Source organism: Scleropages formosus, chromosome 10 (genome assembly GCF_900964775.1).
Source record: "Scleropages formosus chromosome 10, fSclFor1.1, whole genome shotgun sequence".
Classification (NCBI taxonomy): Eukaryota; Metazoa; Chordata; class Actinopteri; order Osteoglossiformes; family Osteoglossidae; genus Scleropages; species Scleropages formosus.
Genome location: NC_041815.1, coordinates 19,432,764 through 19,448,534, shown reverse-complemented (window position 1 = coordinate 19,448,534; position 15,771 = coordinate 19,432,764). Strand labels below are relative to the sequence as shown.

The window sequence follows — 15,771 nt, the reverse complement described above, 5'->3', positions numbered from 1 at the left end:
TGCACTACCCATGAGCAAAGTATTCGCCTTAAATTGTTCCAAAAAGTACCCAGCTATATATACGGGTAAATTGGAAGAAGCCGAACACTTACATCACTTTGGAGGAAAACTTCAGCTAAATAAATCGACGCGAATGTTATCGAATGTAACGGCTGATGTTAAAGAGGACTGAAAAATCCAGACAGCATGACTGGAAAAAAAAGTGTTTTAATATCATAATCCTTATTATAACAGTTAACATCCTCAAGTAAGTTCTTTGTCAGAAGAATACAGACAGGACAAGAGCAGCTCCAGCACGCCCCAGAGTCCTCCAATTGTCCTGCTCTCGTTCTACATGCGACAAGCGTGTCCTGCATCTCTCGGCAGGCGTCTGCGAACGAAGAGGTTCCCGGGGCAGTTGTGTGCTTTGGGCACGCGTGGAAGGGGGGGGGAGGTGAGGTAAGCATGCTTGTGCCTGAGTGTGAGCCACGTTCGCTGGCCCCGAGGTCATCTCCGTCAACAAGGAGAACCGCTCCGAGCTGCATGGCGAGGCCTGCGGCGAGCGGGGGGGGGAGGCTGTGCGTGCAGCCGAAGCTTGGCAGGGGCGGGAGGGCGTGCTGCCCGTGACTCCTCTGGGAAGACGTGTTCAAGGCTGGTCCGTGTGGCGGTGTGTGATGTGTTGCACTACAGAAACACGGAGGCAATGCGCACCTAGACACGGCCTGGCTGGAAGTACTTCTGAAAGGGAGCCTTAACTTAACAGCGAGAGGCTTAAGCAAAACCACAAAATGCTTAGCAAGTCCACGTGAACTGCCAACACTGGGGGGAAAAAACAAAAAATCATAATTATAAATCCTTCAATGAGTCGTTTGACATTTATCAACAGATGTAAAAAAAAAAAAATTATTGAAGACAAAAATGCACACGTGAAAGTGTGATCAAGATGAATACTGTCAACACATCCATCCATCCCTCCTCTGTGTGGCGGTTCAAGAAACTTGGAATGCTGCGTCACTCGCTCCTTTTGCCTGCTGCGCCGGCGTCAGTCCGGTACGGACGGGAAGACCAAAGTTTAGCCGTGTGGTGCAAATACAAATGTTCAGCTGGGTCTCTCTAGGAAGGAAGTCTCCCTCTTCCCTCCTCTTCACTTCTGGCTCCTCTTTCCTCACTTTCATAGTCAGGAAGCAGCCCAGCCCTTGTCGGGTCAGCGACCGCTCCGACGCCACCCCCGATGCACCTGGGGCTCCATGGCCGTCATATCCATGACTTGCGCTAATGCAAACTGCATCTGATGAACCTCACCCATCGACGCAGCCTCAGGACTCCTGAGGGGTGTCTCTTGTGTCACGCTGCTGCTTCCTCTCAAAAAACCCAGGAGGTCAAGCCACAGGGGCCAGGGAGCGAGCTGAGCGAGAGCTGCTTCGGTGAGGGTGGAGGTACTGTCCAGCCAAGGGGTGAGGGACAGGTCACGAGGACCGCAATGGGAGCCATTCACGGGGCCGCCAGACTTTTTGTGCCACTGGACTAACTTGTGCTCGACAGGAGGAGAAGATAGGAGCGGGTTAGTAAATCTGTGAACTGAGGGTGGAGTGGCTGCACCGATAGGTCAGCTTCACTGTATATTTGGTCCTTCTTTAGTCTGAGGGTCCATGTTGGCCATCTGGCGTGTGTGTGTGTGTGTGTGTGAACATTTGGACGTATATTGTGTGCCAGCTAATATATCTGGATTTACAGTGTATGAGCAAATGTTTGTGCATTTACGGACCAGCAGAAGAATGAATGCTCCAGAATGTCTACAGTATGTATATGTGAGACTGCTGTATATGGTGTCGATGTGTGTGTGTGTGTGCTTTGTATATGGTGTCAGTGCGTTCAAAACTGTGCCACTGTGCCCTCCTAGCCCCTCCCCCCTCCCCAGTTAATGGGCATGTATGTCCAGACTCTGTCCTATGAGGGGCTCAGCAGGATGGGGTGGCGGATGCAGCAGCATTGCAGGGTGGGGGGGTGGGTAGGGATGCAGAGATGGAGGGGCATGGGGGTACCCTGGCTGGGGAAGCACAGCTCCGGGGTAATCTGAGGGTAAACCAGCCATTCCTTGGAGTCCTGTTGAGATTCCAGAAGAAAGTGTGGGATTAATACAGATCGCAGGGACCAAGGGGTAAAGGCATAGAGAAGACCTACATTTTAACAATACATTTGGAGAAAAAGCAATTCATCAGTAAATAACAGAGGGAATAAAGTATCTGCAGGGTTTTCTCATGGAGAAATCCTTTGATTACCATCCATCCTTTATTGATAATACAAGGTCACAAGGCCTATCCTGAAAGGGGCAGCAGGTAGTGTAACGGTTAGCAGCGTCACCTTACACTCAGAGGGCAAATGTTTAAATCCCATCTCCTGCTATAGTACCCTTGAGCAAGGCACTTACTCCAAGTTACCCCAGGAAGAATTACACATCCTCATAAATGGCCAATTTGTTTTGGAGAAAAGCATCAGATGGATGTATGGATGGATGGATGGATGGATAGATAGTGTGTGAGGCAGGATACACCCTGGACAGTCACACACTAAGGGCAATTTAGAGTCCCATGTGAACTTGGAGAGAAGAGGCTAACTCCACACAGATCGAAACCCACAGCCCAGGAGTCGTGAGGCACCAACACTACACAGTGCTCCACCACGCCACTTCGCACTTGGACGCGAAGAATGATTTCGCATCGGCTATTAGTGACCGCGTAGATGAATGAGCAGATTCGTGAGCAGTATTAAGCAGGTCCTAAACGCTGGAAGACAAAAGCATCACCACTGCACAGCTGCCATCTCAGACCTTCTCGAAAGCCTGCTGGCATTCATTCCAGCCCATTACCCCTGCCTAATTGCCCCAATTAGAAGCTAATTATCTGTATTTCATACCTATGCATTTCTCTAAAATGACTGCAGCAAAACACCATTATTTTTTACACATTTTTTGATTAAGGGGCACAAGAGTCTCCATAGATACAGTTTTTAAAAATCTAAAATATCAAAGCAATTGTGATTTAGAGGAGATTAAAAACATGATTAACATGAGATTACAACTGTGCTTAAATCATTAGAATAAGGGGTTTGAGTGAAAGACCTTAATGCTCACAGTCCTGAATGAACTGAGGTTGAGACCTTGACGATAGAAAAACACTAAAAGTTTACAAATTAAAGTTATCCTCTGCCACCCTCTGTGCCCCTCTTCGTACATACTGTTGCCTGCCGGTCTCTCACCTGCAGTCCGGAGGCCCAGGTGGGACTGCCCCTCCAGTCCAAATCCAGCGATTGTTGCCCCATCAGGACTGTAGGGGGCGCCTTGACCTGAGCCACGCAAAATTAAATTAATTAACATCTCGGTCACCCGGCTGAATCTGACCTGAAGAAGAGATGCTGATTTGAAAGCTTAACCACCAAGGTATTTTTTTCTTTCTGAGGCAATGCGGCGTGCAGAGTTCAGCAGACGGTCGGTCAATCAGTATACGGAGGAAAAAGCTACAAACAAACATATATTGAGAACCCATAGCTACTATACAGTCAAGATGAAATGACAGCCCCAGATTCACAGTAGTCAAGGGATCTTACCTGAGCGGTTTGACTGGTCTATCATGGGCTGGACTATTCTGCGCCTGGCATTGATAAACCTAGAGCAGAGCGAGAGCAAAACAGAGAAACGCAAATCTATAAATTCTTGAGAGACCTCCAGCGGAAGATGACCTCCCATCTTCCACATGCCCTTAAAACAGCGGTGTAATAAGTTATAGCAGCAAAACCCAAGTGAATCTCTCAGTCACAACTGATGATGACATGTCGACTGGGTCGGAGAGATGGGCAAATGCAGACGATCAAACTCGAGGAACTGACTTGCACAAGACATTGAATGAAGATCCAACGATTGATTAGTAAGAACTGACCAGTTGTTGACCTGCAGGATGGTGAGACCTGTGTCTTGAGAAAGCTGCTTCTTCTGCTCCTCAGATGGGTATGGGTGCTGAGCGAGGACATACAGAAGTGTGTCAGGCCAGCACCGTGTACGTACCGCACGCCATCGCTGCACCGCACATTGAGAAAAACCACCAAGCTTCCGACCGACCGCGGATCCGAGCCCGCGCGTCGGACGTGTTGGGTGCCGAGCTCTTTGGACTCAACAAAATGAAGAGGCTTGCTTGTATGGATCCAAACACTGATGCTACATTTAACTGACACGATTATTCTCGTGCTGGGAATTAACCAGAGTATAAAGCGTCTGCGGGATACAGGCCGTAGAAAGTGTTGGATCAGCATTCATCTGCTGGATCAGCTGCCACTCTCTGGAGCCCCTGCAGATGATCACTGCAGGTCAGTATCCCTCCCTGAGAGCTTTATGCCAAAGCATGTGTGAAAGTGAAGAAGTCCACAAAAATATGCGTGTATCTCAGCTCTCACATGACATGCTTTAGCGCCGTGACCTGACACAGCAAGGGAAGAAGAAGACCCCTCTACGCTGCTCTCCTTTCTTCTGCCTCTCTCTCCATCTCGCTCACTCTCTTTCTCTCCGTCTCGTACTCTCTGGGGGTGATGAGGCAGCACCGCTGGTAATTAACGTCCTTTCAGGAAGCCATTAAAACTGTTCCAATTAGCTGCTAATTAACACATACTTGTTACAATTCCAGTCATGACTAACTGTTCACTCCACTTCTCTGCCTTTGGAATTCAGTTGAATTAACTATTTTATTACAAGTTCAGTTGTGTACATATGAAACACATTTCCACATATAAAATCAGAAATATCTCCCAGTTATATCCGTATGATGTATAAGGCATTTCTAAGTCTCTACATGAAGTCTCGGCATTTTAAATATTCGGCCTTAATGGTGATACACACAGCACGAGGGCAGCATAGTAAGACTAGTCACGGCATCAACTGTTTGTGGAATACTTATTAGAGAGGGAAAAAAAATAATTTAGAAATACTCCACTGACGTATCCTCCTATTTCCAAGGTCTCCTTCAGCCTATAATAGAGCCAACCTATGAATTTGCCACAGTCAACATAGTCAATGGGGTTTTTCTACAGCTTTGACCTCAGCAGCCCTAACTTTACTCCCTTTCTGGAGTCTAATAAAGCAGCTGTGTTTCTTTTAAATATTCTGTGCAATACGTAGAGAATTCAAAAGCTTGTTGCAACTCTGTGTATTTTATATTTGTACATAGTAATTTGACTTTCTCCACTTTAATTACAATGGCGCAAGGAATAATTTTGGACTTTCCCATACTGGCAACTTGAACTTTCTTTAGATTCTTTCTACAAAATCAGCTGTGAAGAACTTTGGACAGTCACTTGTGAAACGATCAAGTATGATACAAAATTTGACCGACAGATTTTATGTTCTACTGAGCATAATCTCCACGGTATATTTAGGATTTTACGTGTGAGATAGACACCACTTACAATGTCCAGGTCTCAGGAGTCGGATATATCAGGAATGTAAAGTACGCTTGCGGAAGTGTAGTAATATAAACTGCAGCCGCCCGTCCTGCTTTCTGTCTCACTCCTATTCTCTTTCTGTGCATCCTGTCTACTCTCTGTCACACTTCCATCTCTCTCTTTCTTACCGAGAGGTGCTGGAACAGCCAGGCCCTCATGATGTTGGTGGCCACTTTGGGGAAGATCCCCCTCTTTTTGTTGTTCCTCCTGTCCCGGTCGGCCTCGTCCTCCTCACCGGTGCTCGGGGACGCCATGGCGCCGTCTAGACCGTCCCCTGGAGGACACGCAGGACAGAAGGAGAGACAGAATAGTGCTCAACGGCGACATAGCTGAACATAAACATTTAGACTGAAGATGGAGACCCTGGCTGTACTGACGCAAAGGCATGAATACACGGTAAATCTGGGAATGTTCCAAGTTAAACAAAACTAATAACGATGAAAAGATCTGCTGCTGTGTGTGTGTGTGTGTGTATGTTGCGTGTGTAAACCTGCATTTAAGACACCAGTATGACTAAAAATTATTTTCTATGTATCATTTGCAAAAACTAATTTTGATAAATCTCTCTCTCATGCTTTTGGTATCTTACCAGTGTCACTGCAATTGTCAGTACCGTGGGAAGGCAGGCCACAGGATGAGGGTCCCGGGGTCCCCGAGGGAGTCGACACACAGTCCTCTTGATCTCGCAGCCAGGATGGGTTCTGGAGGAAAGGGATCCAGCCACAGAGAAGGTGTCAGAGGAGGAACACCTCACAGGGTTGAAAGCCTGAAACACTGCTAACACCTGGTTTGCCTGTTGTGTACCTGGCTGTCACTCACCTGGTCTGAAAGACTGGTGCACGAGCCTGTAAAGTCTTCCATGTCTGACTTGGAGCCACCCTCCCTGTCATCCAAGACCAGGTCAGTGGGCATCTTGCCCTTAAGACAAGTGATGTAACGGTGACAGAAGTTGTCACAGAGATCATGAACCTGTGGAAGATAAGCACAAAAGTCAAAGTCACTTTAGCTGCATGAGGTGTTGCTGAGTTGACCACTGTTCTGGGAGGAAAGGCTTATGACTTTCTGCCTTCTCCAAACAGAGATGGACATTAGTCATGCCTAGTTTCACCGTTTTGTATGGCCAGGGCACTGAGAGGACTGAGATCCTCTGTGTCACAAAGACGATTGACGGTGTAGTGACAGTGGCGGGTGGGATGGGCTGGAAAAAGAGTGGAGCTCTATACCTTCTCCAGCTCCAGCAGGTGGAAGCGCAGCACCTGGATTGCTTGAATCATCTAAGAGCACAAAGAGAGACAAATAAAGTGCCACAATCAGTCAAATGTACTGACACTTATTAGCAAATTATTCCATTCCAATTTTTTAAGCATGCTCTTCTCAGCAGTGATTCAGAGCACTGAACAATAGATACAAGGCAGTAACAGAAATAAAAAGTAAGCCAGCAAGCAGCTGAGGAGATGAAAACAAAAACTCCCAGCTATCAAGAAAGGGAGAAAAATGAAGCTCTGGAGGGTCCAAGAGCCAGTGGCTGCCCTCCCCTCCTGGGCATTATAATGTGAATACAGAGGACCTGTGAAGATGTGTTCATTAACTGAAAGACCACTATGATGAGCAACATTAAATTACAGTCAATGAAGACAGAAGTCCTGGTCCAGGCCCAAGGTGGCTAATCCAGTGCCAATATAAATAGAGAATAAAATATTGATGGTGTAAAGGGGAGCCGTAAGAGCTCACTGTTTGTCTTAAGTCAGACAACACGTGATGCTGAGGGAACAGTCCGATTTACAACGATGAACTTCAGTGCTCAGATGGAACAAAACACCCAAGTGCGTGAGTTTATGTTTCCATCGATGCGTGTCATACCAAGTTATCCAGTTCAGGGTTTGACGAAAAAATTGGTTTCTCAGCACGAATCTGCAAACATAAAAAGTCATGGTTATATATTGCCACTTATATTTATAATGTGAACCTGTCATGTACAGCTGTGCATTAACAGTTACTAATACTGTAAAGTACAGTAAAATATTCAAATACTGATGATAGGGAGAGGGAGCGTGGTGGCGCAGTGGGCTGGACCGGGTCCTGCTCTCCAGTGGGTCTGGGATTTGAGTCCCGCTTGGGGTGCCTTGCGACAGACTGGCGTCCCGTCCTGGGTGTGTCCCCTCCCCCTCCAGCCTTACGCCCTGTGTTGCCAGGTTAGGCTCCGGCTCCCCGCAACCCCGAATGGGACAAGCGGTTCAGAAACTGTGTGTGTGTGTGTGTGTCTGATGATAGGGAAAAAACCGATACATGCAGATATTAAGGAGGCACGCACCTGTTTAGCAAAGGCGGCAATATCGTCGTTGAAGGAATCCGAGGAGCAGACGTCGCCGTGGCCGGTCCCTCCGTGGAGATGGGGCTGAGAGGACAGAGAGGTGCCGTCCCGTGGAGAGCAGGTGGCCAGCTCACACTTCTCAAACACCAGCGCCAGCAGGGGGAACAGCGGGTGTCTGCAGAGCGGACACGCAAAAGACAGGGAGCGGTAAAGAAACGAGGCGCATACACACACGCACACAAGGACTGGACGCTAAACGCAAGAGCACAGGACAGTGTAAAAGACAATCAAGACACACACAACCTTTCACACACCACTGATGAGTGTACACAGAAAAATACAAACACAAGACAGTACTTAAATACACAAAAAATGCTATGCAAACATGCCTAATATTGTACATACATACGACGCACAACATACCGGTGAGTAGTGAAGAAAACCCGAATGGTTGTACTGACCCATATATCTGGTCTCGATAGTGTTTGAGGGAGTCTGCCGCAGAATGGCCATAGTGGGTGGGCGGCATGGACCTCATAGCCTCTCTGTACCCCCCCACGAGCATGCCTTCTGAGCCTGAGAACTGCACCAGGTCCTCATACTGGAAGGAAGAAGAGGTTCACGACACTCATGAAAAGGACCGCTGAGATTCTGCCGATCGTAACGGGGCTCGAGGGTCACGCAGCATCTGCAGCTACAGCAATTTCAGAGGAACGCACGATGCGGAGAGCGCAGCAATGAGAAGGGAGGCTGAAGGAAGCACGGAAGGCTCAGTTTACTCAGTGCCTTGTGTGGCGTCATTAAGCCGCACATAATTGTCTCTCCTCCTTGTTAATTACAGCAACTGGAGGCCCTTTGATGTGCAATTTTTCCATGCGCATTGCCTCACCGTTCACGACAGCCGCAGCGGGACACACTTTCACATATATACACGCACCGGCTGTAAACAATAATGAGCTCGGCTCTCGTACGTACCGCACACGTGAACGTACGCTGCTGAACGCAAAGCGCAGACGTTGGGTGCACCGTGGTAAAACTTAACAGATGTGCTGAACAGATTGCTGAAGCACACTGCTGACACATTTTTTTTTCCTTGCAAGTCTCTATATTATTCAATGCATGACCAAAAGAGATCCTCCCATACAAGAATTAGTAAGACTAATACCGGAGGCATCGTGTGTCAAAGTATCCACCTGCTTCGATGGGGTCGCATAGCACCGCGGTGAGCAGTACAGATGTTGTTAACGCGGCGTGTCCCACGCCACACCCCTGTCACCACATGTTGTATCAGCTTTCACTGGCAACGTCCTGTCATCAAAGGCACAACCGAAGTTCTCGAGTTTTCCTAATTTCCTTCGGGTGCATGTTAAAAGAGAGCCGCTATAGATATCTTCATCATGTTTATGATGGCAACACTGCAGTGGGTGGGTTAAAAAAAAATAGAAATTATTAATTGAACACTTTTTTTTTAATAAACGTTCCGTTTCAAATAATGGAAGAAAAAAATCAACAAATATTCCAAAAAAAAATAGGTGAACTCAATTCACAAAGTCAGAAATATACAATAGTACTTCTCACAATGAGACCTAAAACCATCTGTGACATACAATAGGAAGTCTTTACATTCAAACAGTTACAGGTGACACTGAATATGTACAGCATCATCCAAACCCTTAGGAAAGATATATGTATCAATGGATATGAACACAACACATGCTGAGATTAGCTCTTGAATAAACTGCCGAGTGATACACAGTATATTGCGGATGCCTAAAAACAAAGCTGAAACAAAGACAACTGGACAGTTCTAAACTCAAGCAAGTCCAGTTGTCTTTGTTTCAGCTTTGTTTTCTAGATATACCATGACCTGGATAACTGAGAATCTTCACAGATTTATTGTGTATGAGCCTCCTGGGTCTCAGGGACACTTCGGTTCTCCAAATGTTTTCAAGACTATCGAACTTTCTTTTGGTCTCAACATGGACATTTAAACCTCTGCAGAACCCTTAACCATTTGCACAGCCTCATTGTGTGACCTGTTCTGAACAGTGAGCAAAATAAGTGATAAAATTAGCAGCATTTAATACATGATTTCATTATCAAACTCCCTTCAAAATGGTATGAAAGTTTTAAGGGCCGATACTTTACACAGATTTTCATTAACAGCAGCTCTTCAGAGCATTTTTATTATTCTTATTAAAGTATATATACATGGAGAGAGCCATGTGTTTACTTTCCAAGGACTTTTAAGAGGTTTTATAAAAAAGACAGATTAGGTAAAAGGGGGAATTAAAGTTAAGGAGATACTGTGGACCAAAAATCATGCAACTTGAGAATTATAAAAGGATTAAAGAAAAAAGAAATAAGTCACCTAACGCGTCTTTTAGTACTGCTTTAATTTGAGGATTTTTATAAAGATCGTTGTACAGTTAATGCAAAATAAAGATTTATATTCTGCTCCCTACTGCGTCTGTCGCGTTTTCTACTTCCTCGATCCGACACCTGAAGCTGTAAAGATAGTTTTAAATCTCTTATCATAAGTATACTGAGTATTACATTATCATACATAGATAATACAGCGATTTCATTATGACAGTGATTTGTGATTTTTCAAGCCCAGAGAGAAGTTCTGTTCTAATGTATTATTATCTCTAAAATCGTGAAAGATTTTTTTTAGTTTTGTTCGCTCAGGATCGCATTTGCAACTTTTTCAAACATTTACGCTACATAGTTACATATGGCATGCAGTCGCATGAAAACACAAATGAGATAATATATACCTCGCGTGAGGTATTTGCGAGGGGAAACACAGTAAGTTTGTGCCCGTTCCATGAGTGTGAACTGTACACCACACACACACACACACACACACACACACACACACGGCTCGTTGGTTTTCTCACGTCTCTGCATTTTATTACATCAATGCTGCACTTTTACGTACTTCTTACTGTTACAGCCCTACATTTTCCAAAAACAAAAATAAAAGACAATGCTCCAGTTATACATCTGAGTTAGCAAAGTTTCTCTCATTGCAAAATTAACCGATAATGTTGTACCATCAATAATAATGTGCCGAGATTCTGTAAAACAACACACTGACAGGTTAAACTTCTGTGATACAACTATAACATAAATAACAGCGAACACAACTGTTCAGCAAAAAAAAAAAAAAACATAAATCTTGTCATGATGCCGCCTTTTTTAACACTACAGATCATCATGTGTCAACAATAATAAAAGTTCTGCCCCAGAAAGTAGGAGTCTGAGCTACTAAACTGGAACGATTGAAACTCGGGACACAACGTGCTCTTCAGCTGCTGTGAAAGTTCAAATTTCCACGTATGTTCAGTGATTTCAGTCGTTTCGTTTTCTATCTATATCATGATGTGTAAGATCATGTAATACTGATCTTCGGTCTCCCTGCACATCGACTCCTGCCGGACATTTCTTCTCTACAGTATATTAGGTGTGTTGGAGGGAGGGAGGGAGGGCTGAGCTGCCGAACAAGTATCCTGATGGCCCTGAAAGGACCACGATCATCTCCATCACTCATCGCTCATCACTCATCGCTCATCACCCGTCCAGACCCCGACTCACTGTGGCTCCAAAGTTGACCTACTTACCGACTTCCTCCTCCTTTCCCTCCTTCCCTCTCTCTCCCTTCTCTATGGCTCCATTATTTCCCACCGCTCCTCTCCTACCTGCCTTGGCTTCAGCCCTTTCGGTATTTCATCCTTTCCATTTTAATTCATCGCACTGAATTTCTTTTTTTTTTTTTAGCAATAATAAAAACTGCGACTTCCATTCAAGCACCCATTTAACGCAGCCAGCTCGGCAGGACCAGCCACTTTTTTGCAGTAGTTATAAATAACATTAGCGCTACATTAAAACACCATTTGCTTCAAGGAAAGGTAGGGAAAAAACATGTGCAACTTTCATTATTATTATTATTAGTAGTAGTATTATTATTAGTATTATCATTGTTATTAGAGTCGGACCTTCTGACACATTTTTATTAAGTTTCCTATGTTTACAAATAGCACTTGTATATAATAGTTTGGACTAATACGAAGCCAAAGGCTCCCTGCCGGAGACCTAGATGGACTAGATTGGAGACACTGACATGCCTGTGGGCCCAGATGGCATATTCTAACCAATAAAATATATAAATACATCATCATAACAACGTAAACAAGGCAGACTAAAGATAGTCCAGTGGCACGGCAGTGAGATTTTACACATGCCTTTAATTACAAAAAAAAAATCCTCAGTATAAAACCAGATAATAATAATAATAATAATAATAATAATAATAATAATAATAATAATAATAATAATAATATAAGATAGCGTACGAACCCTTTTATCCATGCGGCGCGGAAGCCCGTCTTCCCCCGTGGAGATGAGGATGAGGATGAGATGAGACGTCCAGCGTTCTTCCCCTCCACTCGTGTCCAAATGATGTGATTAAAATATAATGCGGTTCTGAAACTGTAATTAAGGTCTCATTTCTGTAACGCGGCTCCGAAAGTCCCCGCGCAGCCGAACACGGAGACGCGTCTTCTCGGAATAACGACGAGCTGCGGGCAGCCGGAGCAGGAAATAAATAACAATGGAGATCAATAATGTATAACGGGAAAGAGACTCACTTAGTGCAGGACTCAGCGACTCCTCCGTGGACCGGTGCTGCTGCTGGAACGAGCGACACCGGCGACACACGGATCGAGCCGAGCGAGCGAGGAACAGGAGGAGGGGATCCGCTAAAAAAAAAAAAATGAATAAAATGTGTTGCTCGGATGGCAGAGAGGGACAGGGCACTACTATCTATCTATCTATCTATCTATCCTCGGACCCCTGCGTTCGGGCTGCCGGATCGCGCCCGGGTCTCCCGCACGGGCTGCGGCGTCGGTTCGCCGTGAGCGCGCGCCGAGCTGAGCTGAGCTGCGTGTGGGACGAGCGGGAGGTGCGCGGACTCTGCGTGCTTTTTGGCCGCTCGCGCTGTCCATCGACCGTGGTGGCGGCTGGCTGGGAGTGTGTCACCGCGGGGCGAGCGACGCGGCTTTAAGGGAGGGAGGAGGGCACGGAGCGCGTGGGGAAGGCTGGGAGTTGTCGGAGGGGTCAAAACACGGCGGGGGTGTTTCACCCCCCCCCCGTCCACCCCCCGCCCACCGCCAACCATGCTCTTCCTTTGAGACGGGCGAAGCCTCGCGTCCGCCCCTTCGGCACCCTCATGTACCTACTCGCATACATACAGCAGGCACACTCACACCGGCACTTGTCTGTGGAAATGAAATAAATAAAAAGCATGAAGTGTTCGTGGTGATCTCCGGAGTGTGTGAGTGAGGGAGCCCGAGGGCTCGGACACGGCGCGTGTTGCTAATGGCCGTCGCCGTCGGTGTCACGGAGACACCGGGGATACATACAGCACTTCTCCCTCCCTCCTTGGTTTTTTCTGTCATTATAGACACGTTTCTCAAAACATATCACAACCCCTGGTTAGAAATCTGCGTGGCAGTCAATATATAGTCATGTCCAACCTTACACTGTGATTCAGAAATACATATGATATGGCCGTAGCACCGGGCACTAACGCAAATAGTAATAATACATTCATTCGGTAATTAATTGCGTGACTTTCGGGGCACTGTTTTCCAGAGCTGCTGTTTAATAGTATAATGGTTTATTAATGCAAACAGCCCGCGAAATGAACCCCTAACGACATTCCTTTTAAGGTAATTACGTAACATGTTACACTTTGTCACGCTGCTCGCGGTGAAAACTGTCAATTCTTTGTCGGGTTTTCAAAGCGTTCCTGTCAATACAGTACAGAAAACTAACGTCCGTCGCCACACCGTTTTGTTCTACAACCTGAAAAGCCCAAAAAACTTCATTCATCTTTGAGTGTTTAAAAAAAAAAAAACTGCCATGAGGGCCAACGGCTCGTCTTGTGTTGTAAATTACACTTCAGTAACATAATAATTACGCGGGACGCTCCCCTAACCCGGCGCCTGCTGGGACCTTTCACCGGGCGGCCCTCGCTTCAATGGCGGCCGCACGGGCGAGCGGGGCGGCCCGGAGCTGCGGCCCGGCGGGAGGCGCTGGGACTCGGCCTCAGCGAGGCCTTTCAACGCGGCGGGAGGCCCGCTGCTCACTGACACGATTACAAGTGAAGAGGCTTGAATCAGCGACAGATAACAACACCGAAACACACATGAATGGGACATTTTCCCTCTGTTTGTTCTTTAATGTGTCATTTCCAGTCGTACAAGTGAGGCTTTAACCGATAGAAGCTCCATTAGTAACGCACGGAAGAGCGACACTGGAACGAGTGCTAGGAATCCTAGTAGGATTCAATGTGAATTAAGTTTTCTCTTTGGTGCACGATAAACTATTCATGTTTGAAATTTGTTTTTGTGTGTTATTATTTTTTCAGCTGCTGTGTGAAGCTCTGCGAATATGTAAAAAAAAAAAAAAATACAGAAAGGCCCCTGTTAACATCTTGAAGCGTCTCTGTCCACCGTGATCCGCTACAGTTCATTTATTTGAAGTAAATATTCAGTCGCCGCATGTAAACGACAATATTTCTTTGTATATTTGAATGGCTTCGATTGGATGAAGACCCATCAAAATCCAAGCATGTATTTTCTGCAAGTACATATGAAGACACTCATACGGATATGTTGTTACGCATTTTCATACATCTGCTCCCTTTGTAAGTGTGTGTGTGTGTTGTGTGTTCTGAGGCCCCTGGTAAAACATAGTACATCCAGCGTGTTGGTGTGTGTGTGAGGGAGCGCTGCCGGTGGTGTGTTGTGTGATGTGGGCCTCACTGACATGCCGGATGGCTGCGGAGGACAGATGAACGAATGAGAGCGGGGAAAAGAGGAACCGTCTCATTGCTCTTCCTCTCTCCTCTTTTCCTATTCATCTTTATATTTCGTTGTTTTTAATCAGCAATCATCATTCCGGAGCCCTTTCGCTGTTTAAGTATCTTTTTTTTTAAAACATAAAAATGTCTGTTAGCAGTTCTGTTTTAATTTATGAAACTGATGCTGTGTGTTATTACTGCTGTTGTAGCCCATATCTGAGTGTCAGAACGGCATTTTATTTTACACCAGTGAAATAAGGTCATGTAAAAATGATAATGTGATGCAAAGTTCTACATTTACATTTATTCATTTAGCAGATGCTTTTGTCCAAAGCGACACACATCTCAGCAAAAGTACAATTTATGCATTACATTGAGAGGAGACATAGCTGCAGACATGTGACTCTCAAGCAAACCTAGTTTGTTACCCGCCACTTGCTGCACCGAGGTTCATCGTTCGAGTAGGTGCATAATACACAGGATAGACAAATCCTGATACCCTCCTACCAATTTTTTTCAAATATTATAAGATACGCAAACAATCACATACAATGCTGGAGTAGCAGCTGAATAAAGGCTTATCTGGGGATGCTCATGATGTTACGGTGCATGAACATTTACACCATTCTAAACCATAAATATTACAGAAATCGGTTTCTTAAAACATTTCTGGTAGTCTGTGGAAATAGTAGGGGAGTAATCCATTTGCATACTGTTTGTACTGTAATATGGACCTTTTTGCGTGCTTGCCGTATTCTTGCCAGAAAACCGGCAAAGCAGGACTGGTAGTTCTGCAGTTCACTGTTAAATTTAAAAGTATCTCATGAATAGAGGCATTTATCTTTGTTTCATTTTTGCTGTTTTACACCTTGAAAAAAGTGTATGAGGTGCTTTCTTAAATAATGCAAGCCTTATCCTGATTATTAGTTATTTGTAAATGTTCTGTAGTTTGTTGCATTTTTTGAACATAACTTTAAAGGCACAATTATGTATTTACAATGTTTGAACAATTTCAACCCCACCATTATTAGGTATGTATTTGTGCTGCTTGGACTGTAATATAATTTACTTGTAGACTAACTAATGATAAGCAGTTAGCTATACCAGTCAGAAAATCTCACAATTT

The 15,771-nt window shown here is 45.3% G+C and overlaps 1 protein-coding gene across 2 annotated transcripts; it reads right to left on the bottom strand.

Annotated features, from left to right (window-relative positions):
- Positions 1–245: 245 nt before the first annotated feature.
- Positions 246–12,794, bottom strand: meis3 (myeloid ecotropic viral integration site 3). Of its 2 annotated transcripts, XM_018742633.2 has the most exons (13): positions 12,427–12,794; positions 12,137–12,268; positions 8,236–8,375; positions 7,775–7,949; positions 7,324–7,374; positions 6,687–6,737; positions 6,283–6,432; positions 6,053–6,164; positions 5,592–5,737; positions 3,912–3,988; positions 3,583–3,641; positions 3,235–3,321; positions 246–2,082 (listed from the first exon to the last, which is right to left on the bottom strand). In XM_018742633.2, exons 2-13 carry the CDS (start codon positions 12,146–12,148, stop codon positions 1,898–1,900), a joined length of 1,245 nt encoding a protein of 414 aa, XP_018598149.1. In that variant the 5' UTR covers positions 12,149–12,268; positions 12,427–12,794; the 3' UTR covers positions 246–1,897. The 2 variants fall into 2 exon arrangements, with proteins under 2 accessions (XP_018598149.1, XP_018598148.1); XM_018742632.2 differs by having other exon boundaries at positions 12,137–12,794.
- Positions 12,795–15,771: the final 2,977 nt, after the last annotated feature.